Source organism: Pseudophryne corroboree, chromosome 10 (assembly GCF_028390025.1).
Source record: "Pseudophryne corroboree isolate aPseCor3 chromosome 10, aPseCor3.hap2, whole genome shotgun sequence".
In the NCBI taxonomy this organism is placed as follows: Eukaryota; Metazoa; Chordata; class Amphibia; order Anura; family Myobatrachidae; genus Pseudophryne; species Pseudophryne corroboree.
Window position 1 is genome coordinate 300517886 of NC_086453.1, and position 16785 is coordinate 300534670.

At 46.7% G+C, this 16785-nt stretch overlaps 1 protein-coding gene and 1 long non-coding RNA gene across 2 annotated transcripts in view; one reads left to right on the forward strand and one right to left on the reverse strand.

Moving 5' to 3' along the window:
• Nucleotides 1-1906: 1906 nt before the first annotated feature.
• Nucleotides 1907-4162, reverse strand: LOC134966575 (uncharacterized). Its single transcript, XR_010188669.1, has 2 exons — nucleotides 4065-4162; nucleotides 1907-3709 (listed from the first exon to the last, which is right to left on the reverse strand). It is a non-coding gene; the product is annotated as an uncharacterized LOC134966575 (long non-coding RNA).
• A 9-nt stretch (nucleotides 4163-4171) lies between these two features.
• Nucleotides 4172-16785, forward strand: part of RPL22 (ribosomal protein L22) — a 39360-nt gene continuing 26746 nt past the window's right edge. Inside the window, exons 1-2 of the mRNA XM_063943429.1 lie at nucleotides 4172-4277; nucleotides 8019-8123. Coding sequence (XP_063799499.1) covers nucleotides 4266-4277; nucleotides 8019-8123 — 117 coding nt within the window. The 5' untranslated portion in view covers nucleotides 4172-4265. The remainder of the gene's footprint in view (nucleotides 4278-8018; nucleotides 8124-16785) is intronic.

A 16785-nucleotide genomic window follows, 5' to 3' on the forward strand; every position in this document is an offset into this window, starting at 1 on the left:
TTGAATACCTCTAAAACTGAGGCCCTTCCTCTTCATATTTCCACAGACTTATTACAGGAACTACAAAGAGATTTCAGGTATGCGTGGCAGTCTAAATCTCTCAAATATTTAGGTATTACCCTAGCTAGAGAACGCGATTTGATTGACTGCAACTATAAACCGTTATTGCAGACCTTTGAGACTCTAACCAAAGATTGGATGCCTTGTTGGGCCGTATAGCGGCCGCAAAAATGGTGCTACTGCCAAAGATAATGTATCTTTACAGAGCTATCCCAAGACTTATCCCCAGGTCATTACTCCACAAGTTTAACCAAACTCTAATTAACTATATATGGAAAGGCTCTAAGCCTAAAATAGCTAGACATACACTTTCCCTTCCGAAACTTAGGGGAGGTGCTGCCTTCCCAGATCTCGAGGCTTATCAATCCACCTGTATACTGAGCCAAGTTAGGGACTGGTTCCTATCAGGATCCCCTAAACAGTGGGCTATTTTTGAGGGTTCCATGGTGTCCCCCTTTGGTCTCTCCGATCTCCTATGGTTGCCTGCTACGGTAACTCCTCGCCAGGCCCACACCTGTAAGGCGATAGCCACAACACTTCAGATTTGGCATTAATTTATATCCTCTCAAGCAGAGATTACTCTACCTTCTTCAGAATTGTCCCTATCTGCCATAGCTGCTCTGATACCTTCTTTAAACCTGGACACGTGGGATGAAATGGGGGTGACCTCATTGAAAGATGTGCTCCGAGTAGAGGGTCTAGTTCCTTTTTCTCACCTGCAGAGTACGGCCAATATTTCACCTCGGGATTTTTATAAGTATCTCCAGTTGAGACACTGGATTCATAGTCATATCTCACTCCCCTTGGCTAATTTAGCTTTCCCTCCCCTACTGCTATCTAAACTTAAATCATCAGCTCAGAGAGATAACATCTCCTGGTGGTATCAGTTTTTACTGTCGGGACGGGCCTATGGGAAACTGCCCTCTTTGGTTAAATGGGAGAGCGACCTCTCCCAGGATTTGGCCGATGAGGACTGGGATGTCATTTTTCGTACTTGCTTTAAGGTTTTCAAATGTGTTCACCATTCGGAGATGTGTCCTAAACTACTCCACAGAGCCTATTTCACTCCAGAGCGGCTGCATAAAATCTGGCCTACAATTTTCCAGTTTTGCTGGAGGAACTGCGCCTCGATTGGAGATATCTTTCATGTTTTTTGGGCTTTCTCTGCCGTACGGTCGCTCTGGAAGGAAATATTTTGTATGATTAGTGAAGTATTAGGTTCTGATGTCCCTGCAGACCCCTTAACAGCTATGTTCCACTTTTATCCAGGGCCACTATCCCAGGGAGATAGGTACCTCATGGGACATATTTTAATTGCCACCAATGCTTCCATTGCCCAATTGTGGAAATCTCCTTTAATCCCTACGTCTACTGCTATTTTAGATAAAGTCCACAGGCACTATTTATTTGAAATGGCAGTGACGGCATATTCCTCCTCTGCCTCTTCCAGTCATATGAAGTGGTTTAAGTGGAGTGAGTTCCGTGAGCACATGGGGCATTCCGTTATCTACAGTGCGCCCATAGACTTTAATGTTCTGGATTCCCCTGTAGAAAATCCCTGAGATAATGTCAATGTTACTGAATACGTATATGTTTCCGTATTCCCTGACTCCGTGATTGTGAGGCGACTTTGCCCGTCTTTTCTCTTACTGTTATTGACTAGGTCTGGCAATTCCCCCCATCTTTAAATTCATGTTTGATTCTATTTGGTATGTTGTATGCTACCAAGAAAATATTAACAAAATCCAATAAAAATTATTGTTAAAAAAAAAAGAAGGGATGCAATACAATAACTTAAAATGTATATAAGATTAAAAGAAACCTGATTCAACAATACAAAACTTCATTTTTAGACTTCAATAATACATTTTTTTAATTTAAATCTACATTAAAAAATTTTTTTTGAATTTCAACAATAACAAGTTGCTATGGTAGTGTAATGTACCAATTTTTAATAGTCATTTTGTGTCCTTTATTACAGATATCATGTCTTTGGAGAAGAATGCAGAGTTTGTCACGGAATTCCCCGAAGTCTACCGGCAAAACGATTGTCTTTGGAGGATACGCTCCAAGGATAATTCCAACAAAGTTAAACGAATCGCAGCTGTACAGGCCCTAGTATTCGTCAGCAAGCCATTCCACAGCGAAGCTGACACGGAATGGGCGAAGAAGAAAATTCAAAGTTTCTGCACAGTCCTCTTAAAGGAGCACAAGAAAAGTATGGCATCCAAAAGATCCGATGCGGGATCAGATGAAGTCTATGTACCAACATTATGCTACTACAACTTGCTCAAATTCAGCATAAATCAAGGCGAACAGAGGGCATCTTAAACTCCATTGACCTGGTGGAAAGGGACGATGAAGGCGATAGGAAATGTAGCAGTATGGGGATGGCGGGCTAAATGTAATAGCCTTCAAGAAGCAGGGAGTGTTGGATTTAGTGAAGGTCTGGTTGGATTTTTAAAGCGGCAATCATGTATACAGCAAAACAAACCTGGTTATGCCGTGTAAATGATTGCAGCTTTAAAAATCTGTCCAGACTCACACGAAATCCCGCACCTTCTCTTTCTCGCAGACTTTTACATTTAGCTATCATCTTACCACGGCACTGTCCCCACACCACTGAAATATATTCCTGCCGGGCCTGTTTTGCATGTGCACTGAATGTTTGCACACCGGTTGCAGCAAGTGGTTTTCCATCTATCCCCCTCCTCTGCATGCTCCACGTCATCTGGCATAACAGTGCCAGCGGGCTTTTCATTTTGGCTGAGTGTAGAAAGTTTTGCAGCATACAGCATGGCAATACCACCCAGCCATCGCATCCACAGGCAGAGTGATGGCTGTATTAAAAACGCAGAATCTATTACTTAAAATTCCAAAAGCGATCCCCACATTCCGCTTAGCTCTTGAAAGTCTATAATTAAAAATCTGCCTCTGTTTGGTAAAATGCCCTTTGCGGGTATGGCTTTATAGAGTTTTCATGCAAAGCAAAGCCTCATCAGCCACAAAGACAAACGGCAGTCCATGCTTAGTTTCTTCAACAGACGGCACATTCACAGTGCTGGACATCAGTCTTTGGTAGAACGTTGTCTCTTGAAAGGAGCCACCATCTAAAGCTGTGCCATTCTTCCAGATGTCTACATAAATAAATTCCCAGGACACATTGACCACAGCAATCAGTACAGTGCTAAAGAAGCATTTATAAGGTAGTAGTAGGATCTACTGTTAAGGGCCCTACACACTTCCCGATTACACTGAGCAATATGAACGATCTCATTCATTAATGGATGAGATATCGTTCATATCGTGCAGTGTGTAGGCACCAACGATGAACGATGTGCGGTCCCGCGCTCGTTCATCGTTGGTGTCGGCTCGTTTATACATGCAAGCCAATATGGACAAACTCGTCCATATTAGCATGCAGGGCTTTGGGGCCGGGTGATGTCAGGGAGTGAAAAAACTTCACTCCCCCCGTCACCCTCCGCACCACCGCTGGGTTGTCCGGCTGCCATATTGTCCGACTGGCCCTTTAGAAGGTGGTGTTATGCGCATATGTGCTTCCCATCAATGGCTCCTCCACAATTTGGGAAATTCCAGCAGTCTTCAAGTTCTTGTGCAATACTTTTCCACTTCTCCACAGTGTAAGGAACTAGAAAAAAAAAAGGAATACAATGTCACTTATTTCATTTCCCCGCACCTCAACATATTATCCGTATACTTTGAAAACTATACTCATGTAATCTTTCAGAGTGGTACACTATGCAGAGCGCTCAGCAGGATGGCTTAGCCTCAGCAACCACTATGCAATACTGCAATGTCACTTATTTCATTTCCCCGCACCTCAACATATTATCCGTATACTTTGAAAACTATACTCATGTAATCTTTCAGAGTGGTACACTATGCAGAGCGCTCAGCAGGATGGCTTAGCCTCAGCAACCACTATGCAATACTGCACATTAAGGAAATGGCGTTTCTTCCTGTCCCCCCTTGCAGCCCATCACCGTCATTATAATGAACCATCGCAAACGACCAAACGATACGACAGCAGCAGCCATGCCCCTGGGACTCTGTCACGTGTCAGCACAGGGAAAGCAGACAGTGCTGAGCTATCGCTCCGCTCGGCGCTCGATGTCACCGGCCTGCCCAGGTTACATAGCGCATGCGCGCCGGTCCCTTCTTCCTTTCTGCCTTCTGAGGTCGCCATGGCGCCAGTGGTCAGTATCGGGCTCCTCACATTGTACGTCCCGGGGGCCCCGCTGCGCTCCCGGCAGCATCACCACGCGACCATCGCCTGCCCCACGGGGCTCCGCCGCGGCTGTCATAGTGCGGCCACAGCCGGCTAGGCCCGGGGAGCGTGCGGCACGCTGAGCGTGGGGAGCCGAGGCCTAGAGAGGCGCTGGGGCCGAGCGGAGCTGCCGGGGGCGCACGGCGCGGTGGCCGGGACGCGGGGTGTGGGTGGGTGGCTGGCTGGCCGACCGGCCGGCCGGGGTCAGGGTGAGAGAGAGCTCGGGTGTTCCAGGCCTCGCCCGCCGCCGCCGCACCCAGCTGTACACCCGCCTGGTTACAGTGTGACAGCGGAGAGCACGGCCCGGTTACCCAGCAGGCAGCTAGACCACCGGCCTAGTGTTCGGTATGCCCCGGGGGCTGCAGCAGCCGGTTACCCCGGGGCTAGTCCGGCTGAGGCTCAGTGCAGGAGGCGGGGGGAGAGACTGAGACATAATATATGATTACATAAGGGGGCTCAGACTGCACCCAGTCATCATGTCTCATTATTTGGCTAATTAGAACTATAGAACTTGTTACATTGTAAGCGTGTATACTTGGCGGTATGTACACTAGCACAGGTGTGTATTTATAGTTAATGCATAGGGGAGAGTTGGGGGTGGCAGGAACTGGCTTGGAAAGCAGTAGGAGTTATAGCAGCTTTCCTGGGTAGGGGGATAAGGAATCGCCCATTCTGCGTGCTGCAGTGGTTTTGCCTGGGCTGCTCCCGTCTCCGTAGTGTAGCACCAGCAAATGTCTAAAGTTTTTCTATTTTAAAATTGCCCCTATGGTGGGATTACTAAAAAGCTGAAATCTTCAAGTGCTTGCAGCAGCTGCGCTTTGTGTTTTTGGGTTGTCCATGTGTTCACTGTAAATCTCACTGTCCCTGGCAGTATGTAGGTATGGGCCTGGGTTTTTAATGTTTATTTTAGTTCCCAACCCCACAAGCAGCATTGAAGTAAAATCCATGTTGGTCAGGCAATAAACGTAGTTCGGCAATAGATTGCAAGCTTATGGGCTGTTAAACTTGAGTATAAATGGTCAAAAACTTTTGCATAATTCTTTGACACATCTATACAATATAAAAATAGGGATAATGCTTGGTGACTAATCCCACATCTTAGTAGTGACAAATCCTTGGGTATATAATGTTTCAGCCTCAGTTACTCCCCAATGCTGCCATCACGTATGTTCCTCAGCCAGGAGTTGTGAATTCAGCATAGTGACATGTGGAAGGCTGCCACTGAGCCACAGCACCACCATATTCCTCTGCAGTGAATTTGTAATCATTTACATCAATCCCCAACACAGAGCTTGCGTTCTAATTCCCTACCTCCCATTGAAGTTCATCTTCGTTGTCATCCATTTAAGCTACTGTATGTTAGAATCACTCGCGTGGGAGAACATGCAGACCCCACACAGATCAGGCCCTGGCCATAGTGCTGTGAAACAGCTATTGTAACAGCTGGGCTTCTCGCTGTATCCAGATTACTGTAACCATGGGAAGCCTGAATCTTCCAAAGTTTATCACTGTGCACTTGTAACTTTTCTGTATCCCAGCTGAGCAAGTAGGGCAGTCTGGTGTGAACGTTGGGTATGTTAGGATTATTAAACACTCAGACATAAATTGGTTTCTCTATACAATCGAAAAATGTTTGGGGAAGAGCAATAAAATTCATGGAAGGTTTTTACATATTGGAGCCACATTTAATTGCTTTTTGCTGGTCTGGGAAATTCAACTTTGTTTATTTGACATGATTTAGGGGGAAAAAGTTAGCTTCTCGACAGACTGGATCTAAGTGGTCCATGTACCGACGCTGGGATCCCAAAGGAGGAGCCAATCCCGGTGTCTAGATACAGATGCCGCACGGGACGCCGACAGCCCGATCGTCCTGTCGGCGTCCCGGGCCATTTTTTTTCAATCCCAGGTCTCGGGATCGATAAATGGTCAATCCTGGGGATACCCGGGATTGGCTTTTCCCTATGTGCTCTCCCCGTACACATAACTCACCTAGTGTTCCTTCTAGGCTGTTTCAGCAGGGTGCTGCACCCTGCCCATTTTTGAGATGTGAAAAAGCACCCTGCCCTTTTTCAGTGCACCCTGCAAGGACCATAAATCACCCCCTTGTATACAGAATGCAACAGTCAGAGTGCATGTTACAATGTTATTGTCTACTTGCTCATCTCTGAAATTGGAGCACAATTTCTATCCTTAGCGAACTGGATGGCAGATGAGGGACTGTAAATGACATCACTGCTGTGGCTGCCTGCATAACACAGCGCTCTGATGAAGAGGGAAAGAACAGGGTAAGCAGTGAGCATGTACTGCTTACAGTATTTCCCTAGTAGAAGAGCCTTTTTTTTTTTTTTATACCTATATATTTGAACCCCCTGCTTAACTTTTCTGTTTTATAACGCATACGAATTATAAACACTTCAGCACTGGAGGAGACATTTATTATTACCTACTTATTATGTATATGCTACAGCCAATCTTTCACGAAGACTGGACATATACAGTATGTTTCTCAGTACAGATGTTGGGGGTTACATGGGTGTCCTATATGTATGTAGAGGTATATGATATACTAAGGGGAAAATGTATGTACAAAAACTATAAACATTTGCGCTGTGCTTTGTGCGCAAAGCGTCACATCAAAAATGTGCCCTTCAAAATAAAAATGTGCCCCCCTCAATGACCTGCACCCTGCCCTAAAAAATCTTAGAGTGAGCACTACTCTCCATACACTGCAGGGGCGGGTGGGGAACATCTGTCTGAGCGTCCTGAGGACGCACAACGCTGCCCGGCTTAAAAAGAAAACAAAGGGCCACCTGATCCCGCAATCCCCGGGAATGGAGCTTCCAATCCCAGGATTGAATCCCGTCAGTTATTTGGCCTAAATCCCGGGATCCGCCACCTTAGGCACGCTGGTATCCTGTCGCGATGGGGTCAGGGTGCTGGGCCGGGAGGGTTAGGTACCCACAAGGGAGGGTTAGGGTACTTTAGGGGGGGCTGTCGGGATTGCCGCTGTCTGCATTCTGACTGCCGGCATCCTGTCCATCAGGAAACCATACTTTATTTAGGATGGTTCCTTTTCCGTATAGGGAAGATAAACTTTTTTATTAATATACATTAGTCCCCAAACTTTCTTGAATCACGGCACCCTAGAGTGTCAGCATTTTTTCACGGCGCCCTCAGACCAAACATTTCAGATAAATTTGGAAAGAACATTTGTGCCTACTGGTCATCCTTAAGGTCAGTTATGTGGCGGTGTACAGAGTTGTGCTTCTGACTGTCCACATGTTTTATGATAGGCAAAAACCAGTGCTAGCGGCTTACGATCACTGCTCATAATTTGATTACACTTTCATACAGGAGTGGACAAAATCTAAGCAGAAAATCGGCAATGGTGATAAATGTCCTGCTGGCTTCTATACAGAAAGGAATGGGTACACCACTTTCCTGGCTTCTATATACAGTATTTTGCTGCGCCAGATCTTTTGCCATGTCTGTTACCCTGTGTGCATATTCTCCATCCCAGCTAATAACCTCATGAGACCTGCAGATGGTTTCACAACTAGACTTTGGTGTGTGCAGTGTTTATATAGAATCTCATATTGTTACATGTGTTAGAGGGTGTGTATAAATGTGAGGACAGCACTCACTCACTTTTACTGTTGGTTTCCCCCAGAAAAAGACTGCGACGAAGGGCAGCAAAAAAAAGAAGCAGCTCTTGAAGTTCACCTTGGACTGTACACACCCTGTGGAAGATGGCATCATGGATGCTGCTAACTTTGTAAGTAAAACTTCGCTCGGCCTCTTGCGTGTCCCATTGGAGCATGAATCTGCCTGGTTTCCATGGTTACACTTAGTCTGCTGCACTGCAGCTCATGCCATTCTGTCATCCGGTCCACACAAAGTTGCTGTAGCTGTCAACAGGTCTTGCAGCAAATTGTGCACTCATCAGGAAGCATACATTTCCCAGATGTAGCTTTGTGCCATGGGTATAGCTCATCCTGCCAGGCGTAAGTCACCACAGGGCGGCAGTATGCCAATGTTATTCAGCTAAATGAATAGAAAGTTGAATAACTAGTCTTCTTTTATAAATCGATGTAGTTTCTTCTTTAATCTTATGAGCAGTTTTCAGCTCGACATAGGCAATAACTGAGAAACTACGGAGATCAACTTTGGCTGCAATAAAGGAGTGCCCATCTTTCTGTAATACGCATAGTTATATCAATTTCACTTTTAAAAGTTTATGCTCTTGCTACGGTTATAATAATCATCTAGCCCTTTTTTTTTGGGGGGGGGGGGGGGGGTGTCAAAACACTGCTGGTACTCCAAAAATGCTTCAAATCAACATTCTGTGCTCCGTTCTGGTACAAACAAGCCTTAATACCGGTAGAACATACCCTTAAAGGTTCTGTCCACCCAGCACTACTGGGGCGCAGGTGATTGGACATTAGAGACACGTGATTGAATGGGGCAGGCATTATTTGGTAGCATCTCTCTCTGCTCCTTCTTGCACTTTTCTGTCTTGATAAACTTCTTCCTGCCTGATTTATTCACATACTCCACTCTTGTGTGCACCGTGCTGTAACTACTCTATTGTGGTTTTCAGATTTTACTTTTTATGCTGGAGGCTGCATACCACACAAATCAAACACTCAGCCCAGGGGGGGGGGGGGGGGGGCTGACTTTCTATATAATGTATACCAACACACTCCAGGCAGTTGTCTGTGTTGGTTGAAACATGCCTATTTCTCTTTCATCCACTAGGGGACACTGGAGTTCCATCTTAGACATTAGGGGTGTGAAGCTGTGAACCGGAGGTGTGGCACAATCTAAACAATTTGCATTGACTGCACAGCCGGCTCCTCCCCTTCACGCCCCTCATGCCTCAGTTTTTGAAATTGTGCTCGAGGTGTAAGCACTCACAGGAGATGGCTCCTGACAAAACATTTATACTGCCAGGCTGCGTCAACCTAATAAAAGGGGGACAAAAGGCCTGAAGATACAACAGAGACAAAGATCCCTTCTGAAGGGATCGGCATCTCTTCTCAGGAGATCCTCTAAAGATAACCGGCTTTTCACTAAGTGAGTACTGGTAGAAAATATGGACCCTAGCATAAGAAGCCCCTGCATCTTAGACGCAGCTAAGGATTCCCCTTCCCCTCCCTCATGAAACCGGAGTGATTCTCCGTTCTCCAAACAGGCCGGTCAGTATCGCGCGCCCAGCGGTTAGCCCCGAGCAGGGAGAGCAGGTCTCCATGACGACGTCGGGCGCCGCTGGGCTGCGCGCAGTTACTGCTAAGTTAGAAGCCGCCGGCGGGTAAACACGCGCTGCGCGGGGAAATAGATCTCCCAGTGCGGCGCGTGTGTAAATCAGACAGGAAGGTTAAGTAAGTGTAACCTCCACACTTCTTGTAAGAAGGGGGAATAATATATATAAAACTTCAGTCCCGGGGCCGCGCTTTCCTCTCCACACGTCCATATAACCGCTAACGCTCCCTTAACTGGTAGATAGCCCTGGTCAGTGGTGGATCTACTAAAAGTAATGATCCTTACCATATAAAGCAGTGGCGGCCATTTTCTTTTTACATTTAGGCGCCATCCTGAGGGAAACTGTAATCCTTCCCCCACGTATAGATGAGGGTAGGGTTACAAAAGTTATATAAGACTCCCCCTGCTGGTGAACGTTTATATAAGACTCCCCCTGCTGGTGAAAAATTATATAAGTTAAAATGAGGATCTCCTGAAGAGAAAGTAATAATAAGAATTTACTTACCGATAATTCTATTTCTCGTAGTCCGTAGTGGATGCTGGGGACTCCGTCAGGACCATGGGGGATAGCGGGCTCCGCAGGAGACAGGGCACATCTAAAAAGCTTTTTAGGTCACATGGTGTGTACTGGCTCCTCTCCCTATGACCCTCCTCCAAGCCTCAGTTAGGTACTGTGCCCGGACGAGCGTACACAATAAGGAAGGATCTTGAATCCCGGGTAAGACTCATACCAGCCACACCAATCACACCGTACAACTTGTGATCTGAACCCAGTTAACAGTATGATAACAAAACGAAGTAGCCTCCGAAAAGATGGCTCACAACAATAGTAATAACCCAATTTTTGTAACAATAACTATGTACAAGCATTGCAGACAATCCGCACTTGGGATGGGCGCCCAGCATCCACTACGGACTACGAGAAATAGAATTATCGGTAAGTAAATTCTTATTTTCTCTAACGTCCTAGTGGATGCTGGGGACTCCGTCAGGACCATGGGGATTATACCAAAGCTCCCAAACGGGCGGGAGAGTGCGGATGACTCTGCAGCACCGAATGAGAGAACTCCAGGTCCTCCTTAGCCAGAGTATCAAAATTTGTAAAATTTTACAAACGTGTTCTCCCCTGACCACGTAGCTGCTCGGCAAAGTTGTAATGCCGAGACTCCTCGGGCAGCCGTCCAGGATGAGCCCACCTTCCTTGTGGAATGGGCATCTACATATTTCGTCTGTGGCAGGCCTGTCACAGAATGTGCAAGCTGAATTGTACTACAAATCCAGCGTGCAATAGACTGCTTAGAAGCATGAGCACCCAGCTTGTTGGGTGTATACAGTATAAACAGCAAGTCAGACTTTCTGACTCCAGCCGTCCTAACTATATATATATATATATATTTTTAGGGCCCTGACCACGTCTAGTAACTTGGAGTCCTCCAAGTCCCTAGTAGCCGCAGGCACCACAAGAGGTTGTTTCAGGTGAAAACGCTGACACCCCTTCATGAAGAAACTGGAGACGAGTCCCAGTTCTGTCCTGTTCAAATGGAAAATTTTAATATGGGCTTTTGTAAGACAAAGCCGCCCATTCTGACAATCGCCTGGCCGAGGCCAGGGCTAACAACATGGTCACTTCCCATGTGAGATATTTGTCAACAGCATGGTCACTTTCCATGTGAGATATTTCAAATCCACAGATTTGAGCGGTTCAAACCAATATGATTTTAAGAAATCCCAACACTATGTTGAGATCTCACGGTGCCCCTAGGGGCACAAAAAAGCTGTATATGCAATACATCCTTTACAATCTGGACCTCAGGAACTGAAGTCAATTCTTTCTGGAAGAAAATCTACAGGGCCGAAATTTAAATGTTAATGAACCCCAATTTGAGGTCCAAAACACTCCTGTTTTCAGGAAGTGTAGAAATCGACCTAGTTGAATTTCCGTCGTGGAGCCTTCCTGGCCTCACCCACGCAACATATTTTCACCACATGTGGTGATGACGTTGTGCGGTCACCTCCTTCCTGGCTTTGACCAGGGTAGGTATGACCTCTTATGGAATGCCTTTTCCCCTCAGGATCCGGCATTCAACCGCCATGCCGTCAAACGCAGCCGCGGTAAGTCTTGGAATAGACATGGTACTTGCTGAATCAAGTCCCTTCTTAGCTCCCCAGGCCCTTAGTCCTCTGTGAGCATTTCTTGAAGTTCCGGGTACCAAGTCCCTCTTGGCCAATCCGGAGCCACTAGTATAGTTCATACTCCTCTATGTCTTATAATTCTCAATACCCTGGTTATGAGAAACAGAGGAGGGAACACATACACAGACTGGTACACCCACGGTGTTACCAGAACATCCACAGCTATCGCCTGAAGGTCTCATGACCTGGCGGAATACCTGTCCCGTTTTTGTTCGGGCGGGACGCCATCATGTCCACCTTTGGTCTTTGCCAACGGTCCACAATCATGTTGAAAAACTTCCCTATGAAGTTTCCACTCTCCCGGGTGGAGGTCATGCCTGCTGAGGAAGTCTGCTTCCCAGTCGTCCACTCCCGGAAAGAACACTGCTGACAGTGCTATCACATGATTTTCCGCCTAGCGAAAAATCCTTGCAGTTTTCACTGCCCTCCTGCTTCTTGTGCCGCCCTTCTGTTTTCGTGGGCGACTGCCGTGATGTTATCCCACTGGATCAATACCGGCTGACCTTGAAGCAGAGGTCTAGCTAAGTTTAGAGCATTATAAATTTGCTCTAAGCTTATTTATGCGGAGAGAATTCTCCAGACTTAATCACACTTCCCTGGAAATTTTTTCCCTGTGTGACTGTTCCCCAGCCTCTCAGGCTGGCCTCCGTGGTCACCGGCATCCAATCCTGAATGCCGAATCTGCGGCCCTCTAGAAGATGAGCACTCTGTAATCACCACAGGAGAGACACCCTTTTCCTTGGATATAGGGTTATCCGCTGATGCATCTGAGGATGCGATCCGGACCATTTGTCCAGCAGATCCCACTGAAGAGTTCTTGCGGGAAATCTGCCGAATGGAATTGCTTCGTAATAAGCCACCATTTTTACCAGGACTCTTGTGCAATGATGCACTGACACTTTTCCTGGTTTTAGGAGGATCCCGATTAGCTCGGATAACTCCCTGGTTTTCTCCACTGGGAGAAACACGTTTTTTCTGGACTGTGTCCAGAATCTTCCCTAGGAACAGTAGACGTGTCGTCGGAAAAAGCTGCGATTTTGGAATATTTAGAATCCACTCGTGCTGTCGTAGAACTACTTAAGATAGTGCTACTCCGACCTCCAACTGTTCTCTGGACCTTGCCCTTATCAGGAAAGCGTCCATGTTTCTTTTAAGAAAAATCATCATTCCGGCCATTACCTTGGTAAAGACCCGGGGGGCCGTGGACCATCCAAACGGCAGCGTCTGAACTGATAGTGACAGTTCTGTACCAGGAACCTGAAGTACCCTTGGTGAGAAGGGCAAATTTAGACCTGTAGGTAAACGTCCCTGATATCCAGTGACATCATATCGTCCCCTTCTTCCTGGTTCGCTATCACTGCTCCGAGTGACTCCATCTTGATTTGAACGCTTGTATGTAAGTGTTCAAATATTTCAGATCTCACCGAGCCGGTTGGCTTCAGTACCACAATATAGTGTGGAATACTACCCCCTTCCTTGTTGTAAGAAGGGTACTTTGATTATCACCTGCTGGGAATACAGCCTGTGAATTGTGTGAGGGGGAGACGTCTCGAATTTCCAATGTACACCTGGGATATTACATGTAGGATCCCGGAGTTCCCTTGCGAGTGTTGCTGAAACTCTTGAGATGACCCCCTACCGCACCTGAGTCCGCTTGTACGGCCCCAGCGTTATGCTGCGGACTTGGCAGAAGCCGTGAGGAGCTTCTGTTCCTGGGAATGAGCTGCTTGCTGCAGTCTTCTTCCCTTTCCTCTCCCCCTGGGCAGATATGACTGGCCTTCGCCCGCCTGCCCGTATGGGGACGAAAGGACTGAGACTGAAAAGACTGTGTCCTTTTCTGCCAATATGTGACTCGGGGTAACAAAAGGTGGATTTTTCAGCTGTTGCCATGGCCACCAGGTCCAATGGACCGCCCCTTTATACGGCAATACTTCCATATGCCGTCTGGAATCTGCCTCACCTGACCACTGTCGTGTCTTCGTCTGGCAGATATGTACATCACATTTACTCTTTGATGCCAGAATGCAAATATGCCTCTGCGCATCACACATATATAGAAATGCATCCCTAAAATGCTCTATAGACAATAAAATCCTGTCCCTGTCAAGGGTATCAAAATTTTCAGTCAGGAAATCCGACCAAGCCCCCTCAGCGCTGCACATCCAGGCTGAGGCGATTGCTGGTCGTAGTATAACACCAGTATGTGTGTATATACTGTTATGATATTTTTCAGCTTCCTATCAGCTGGCTCCTTGAGGGCGGCCGTATCTGGAAACGGTAACGCCATGTTTTTTATATGCGTGTGAGCGCCTTGTCCACCCTAAGGTGTGTTTTCCAACTCGCCCTTACTACTGGCGGGAAAAAGGGTATACCGCCCATAACTTTCTGTCGGAGGAACCCCACGTATCCTCACACACTTCATTTAATTTATCTGATTCAGGCAAAACTACAAGTAGTTTATTCCCACCCTACAAAATACCCTTATTTGTGGTACTTGTGGTATCAGAAATACGTAACACCTCCTTCATTGCCCTTAACATGTAACTTGTGGCCCTAAAGGAAAAATACGTTTGTTTCTTCACCGTCGACACTGGGGTCAGTGTCAGTGTCTGTCGACCGACTGAGGTAAATGGGCGTTTTTACAAGCCCCTGACGGTGTCTGAGACGCCTGGACCGATACTAATTTGTCCGCCGGCTGTCTCATGACGTCAACCGGCTTGCAGCGTGTTGACATTATCACGTAATTCCATAAGTAAGCCATCCATTCTGGTGTCGACTCCCTAGAGAGTGACATCACCATTACAGGCAATTTTCTCCGTCTCCTCACCAACATTTTCCTCATACATGTCGACACACACGTACCGACCTACAGCACACACATACAGGGAATGCTCTGATAGAGGACAGGACCCACTAGCCCTTTGGGGAGACAGAGGGAGAGTTTGCCAGCACACACCAAAAGCGCCATAATGTATATAACAACCCTAGAAGGTGTTGTTTCTATATATGGGCTCTTAATATATAATTATATCGCCAATTTATGCCCCCCTTCTCTTTAACCCTGTTTCTGTAGTGCAGGGGAGAGTGGGAGCCTTCCTCACCAGCGGAGCTGGTCAGGAAAATGGCGCTGAGTGCTGAGGAGAATAAGCTCCGCCCCTTTCACGGCGGGCTTTTCTCCCGGTTATTAGGAAAACTGGCCTGGGTTAAATACATACATATAGCCTTAATGGCTATATGTGATGTATTTATTTGCCAAATAGGTATTTATATTGCTGCCCAGGGCGCCCCCAGCAGCGCCCTGCACCCTCCGTGACCGTGTCAGTGAGCCGTGTAGCAACAATGGCGCACAGCTGCAGTGCTGTGCGCTACCTCTCTGAAGACTGTGAAGTCTTCTGCCGCCTGTTTCCGGACCTCCGTTCCGCCGTCTTTCTTCAGCGTCTGTAAGGGGGATCGGCGGCGCGGCTCCGGGACGAACCCCAGGCTGACCTGTGTTCCGACTCCCTCTGGAGCTCAGTGTCCAGTAGCCTAAAACTTCAATCCTCCTGCACGCAGGTGAGTTGCAAGTCTCTCCCCTAAGTCCCTCGTTGCAGTGATCCTGTCGCCAGCAGGAATCACTGATTAGAAACCTAAAAAAAAACTTTACTAAACAGCTCCTTAAGAGAGCCATCCAGTTTGCACCCTTCTCGGACGGGCACAAAAACCTAACTGAGGCTTGGAGGAGGGTCATAGGGGGAGGAGCCAGTACACACCATGTGACCTAAAAAGCTTTTTAGATGTGCCCTGTCTCCTGCGGAGCCCGCTATCCCCCATGGTCCTGACGGAGTCCCCAGCATCCACTAGGACGTTAGAGAAAATTATTTTATTTATATTTTCAAGGGACTTCTGTTCAAAAGATCCTGAGAAAAATAAGGGGAGTAAGTGGACAACCCATCACCGTAGCTGATTGACAGCTGGTGCTGTGAAGGCTGATAACCGGCTGGTGTTTTACTAAATTTATTAGTAATTTTTATATTTTATATTTTATTTAATTTTTTTATTTTTATCTGAAAAGTAGATTTTTCCATTTACATACAGCCGGTTCTAAACACTTCACTCCCGTCATATACTACAAACTTTCCTTTCCCAAGTAAAGGGTGAAAGTTTTGTGTAAACTGTCAACTAAAAGGCTCATCATGTCTAAGGCAGCAACCAAGACATCTAAGTCATATTACGTGTGTACGAAATGTAATAAGAAAAGCACGAGGATTGACAGTACAGGGGTGTGCGAATCCTGCAGAGACAAGAGCGCACAGCCGGGGAGCAGTGCTCAATCCCGGTCATGGGAGGATGTTCTTACGGACAGAATATCCAAGGAGATGGCGGAATCACGCAAACAACAATCAGAGTGGGCTGCGGGATTCTCAAAGACAATGGAAGAGTTCCTCATTAGATTAACGCCGCCCGCACAACCAGATACAAATGTGCGCAAGGCAGTTAAAAGACCCCTTCCTGTGGCTCAGGTAATGGACGATGAGGGCCTCCTTATGGATACGGAGGAAGGTGAGTTAATTGAACCTAACCCGGATGCTGATACCACAGAAGAGGATTCAGCGATCTCAGGTATTGATTCCTTAATTGAAGCAGTTAAGGAAATACTGGAATTTAAGAGTGAGGAGGTTAAGGAACCTGAGGAATTCGATTTATTCGAAACCCAGAAACCATGTTCAGCAGTGTTTCCCATTCCTAAATCTCTCCAGAATCAAATGGAGGAGGCCTGGAAACAACCTGATAAACGCTTCCAATTCCCAAAACGGTTTCAGATAACGTATCCATTACCTAAGGGAGTGATGGATAGATGGGAAAACCCACCAGTAGTGGATGCTTCACTAGGTAGATTATCAAAGAAGACAATCTTGCCGATACCTAATGTAACGACTTTAAAGGATGTTTCAGATCGAAAGGTTGACACAGCTTTAAAGTCGATTTTTGTAGCAGCAGGGGCA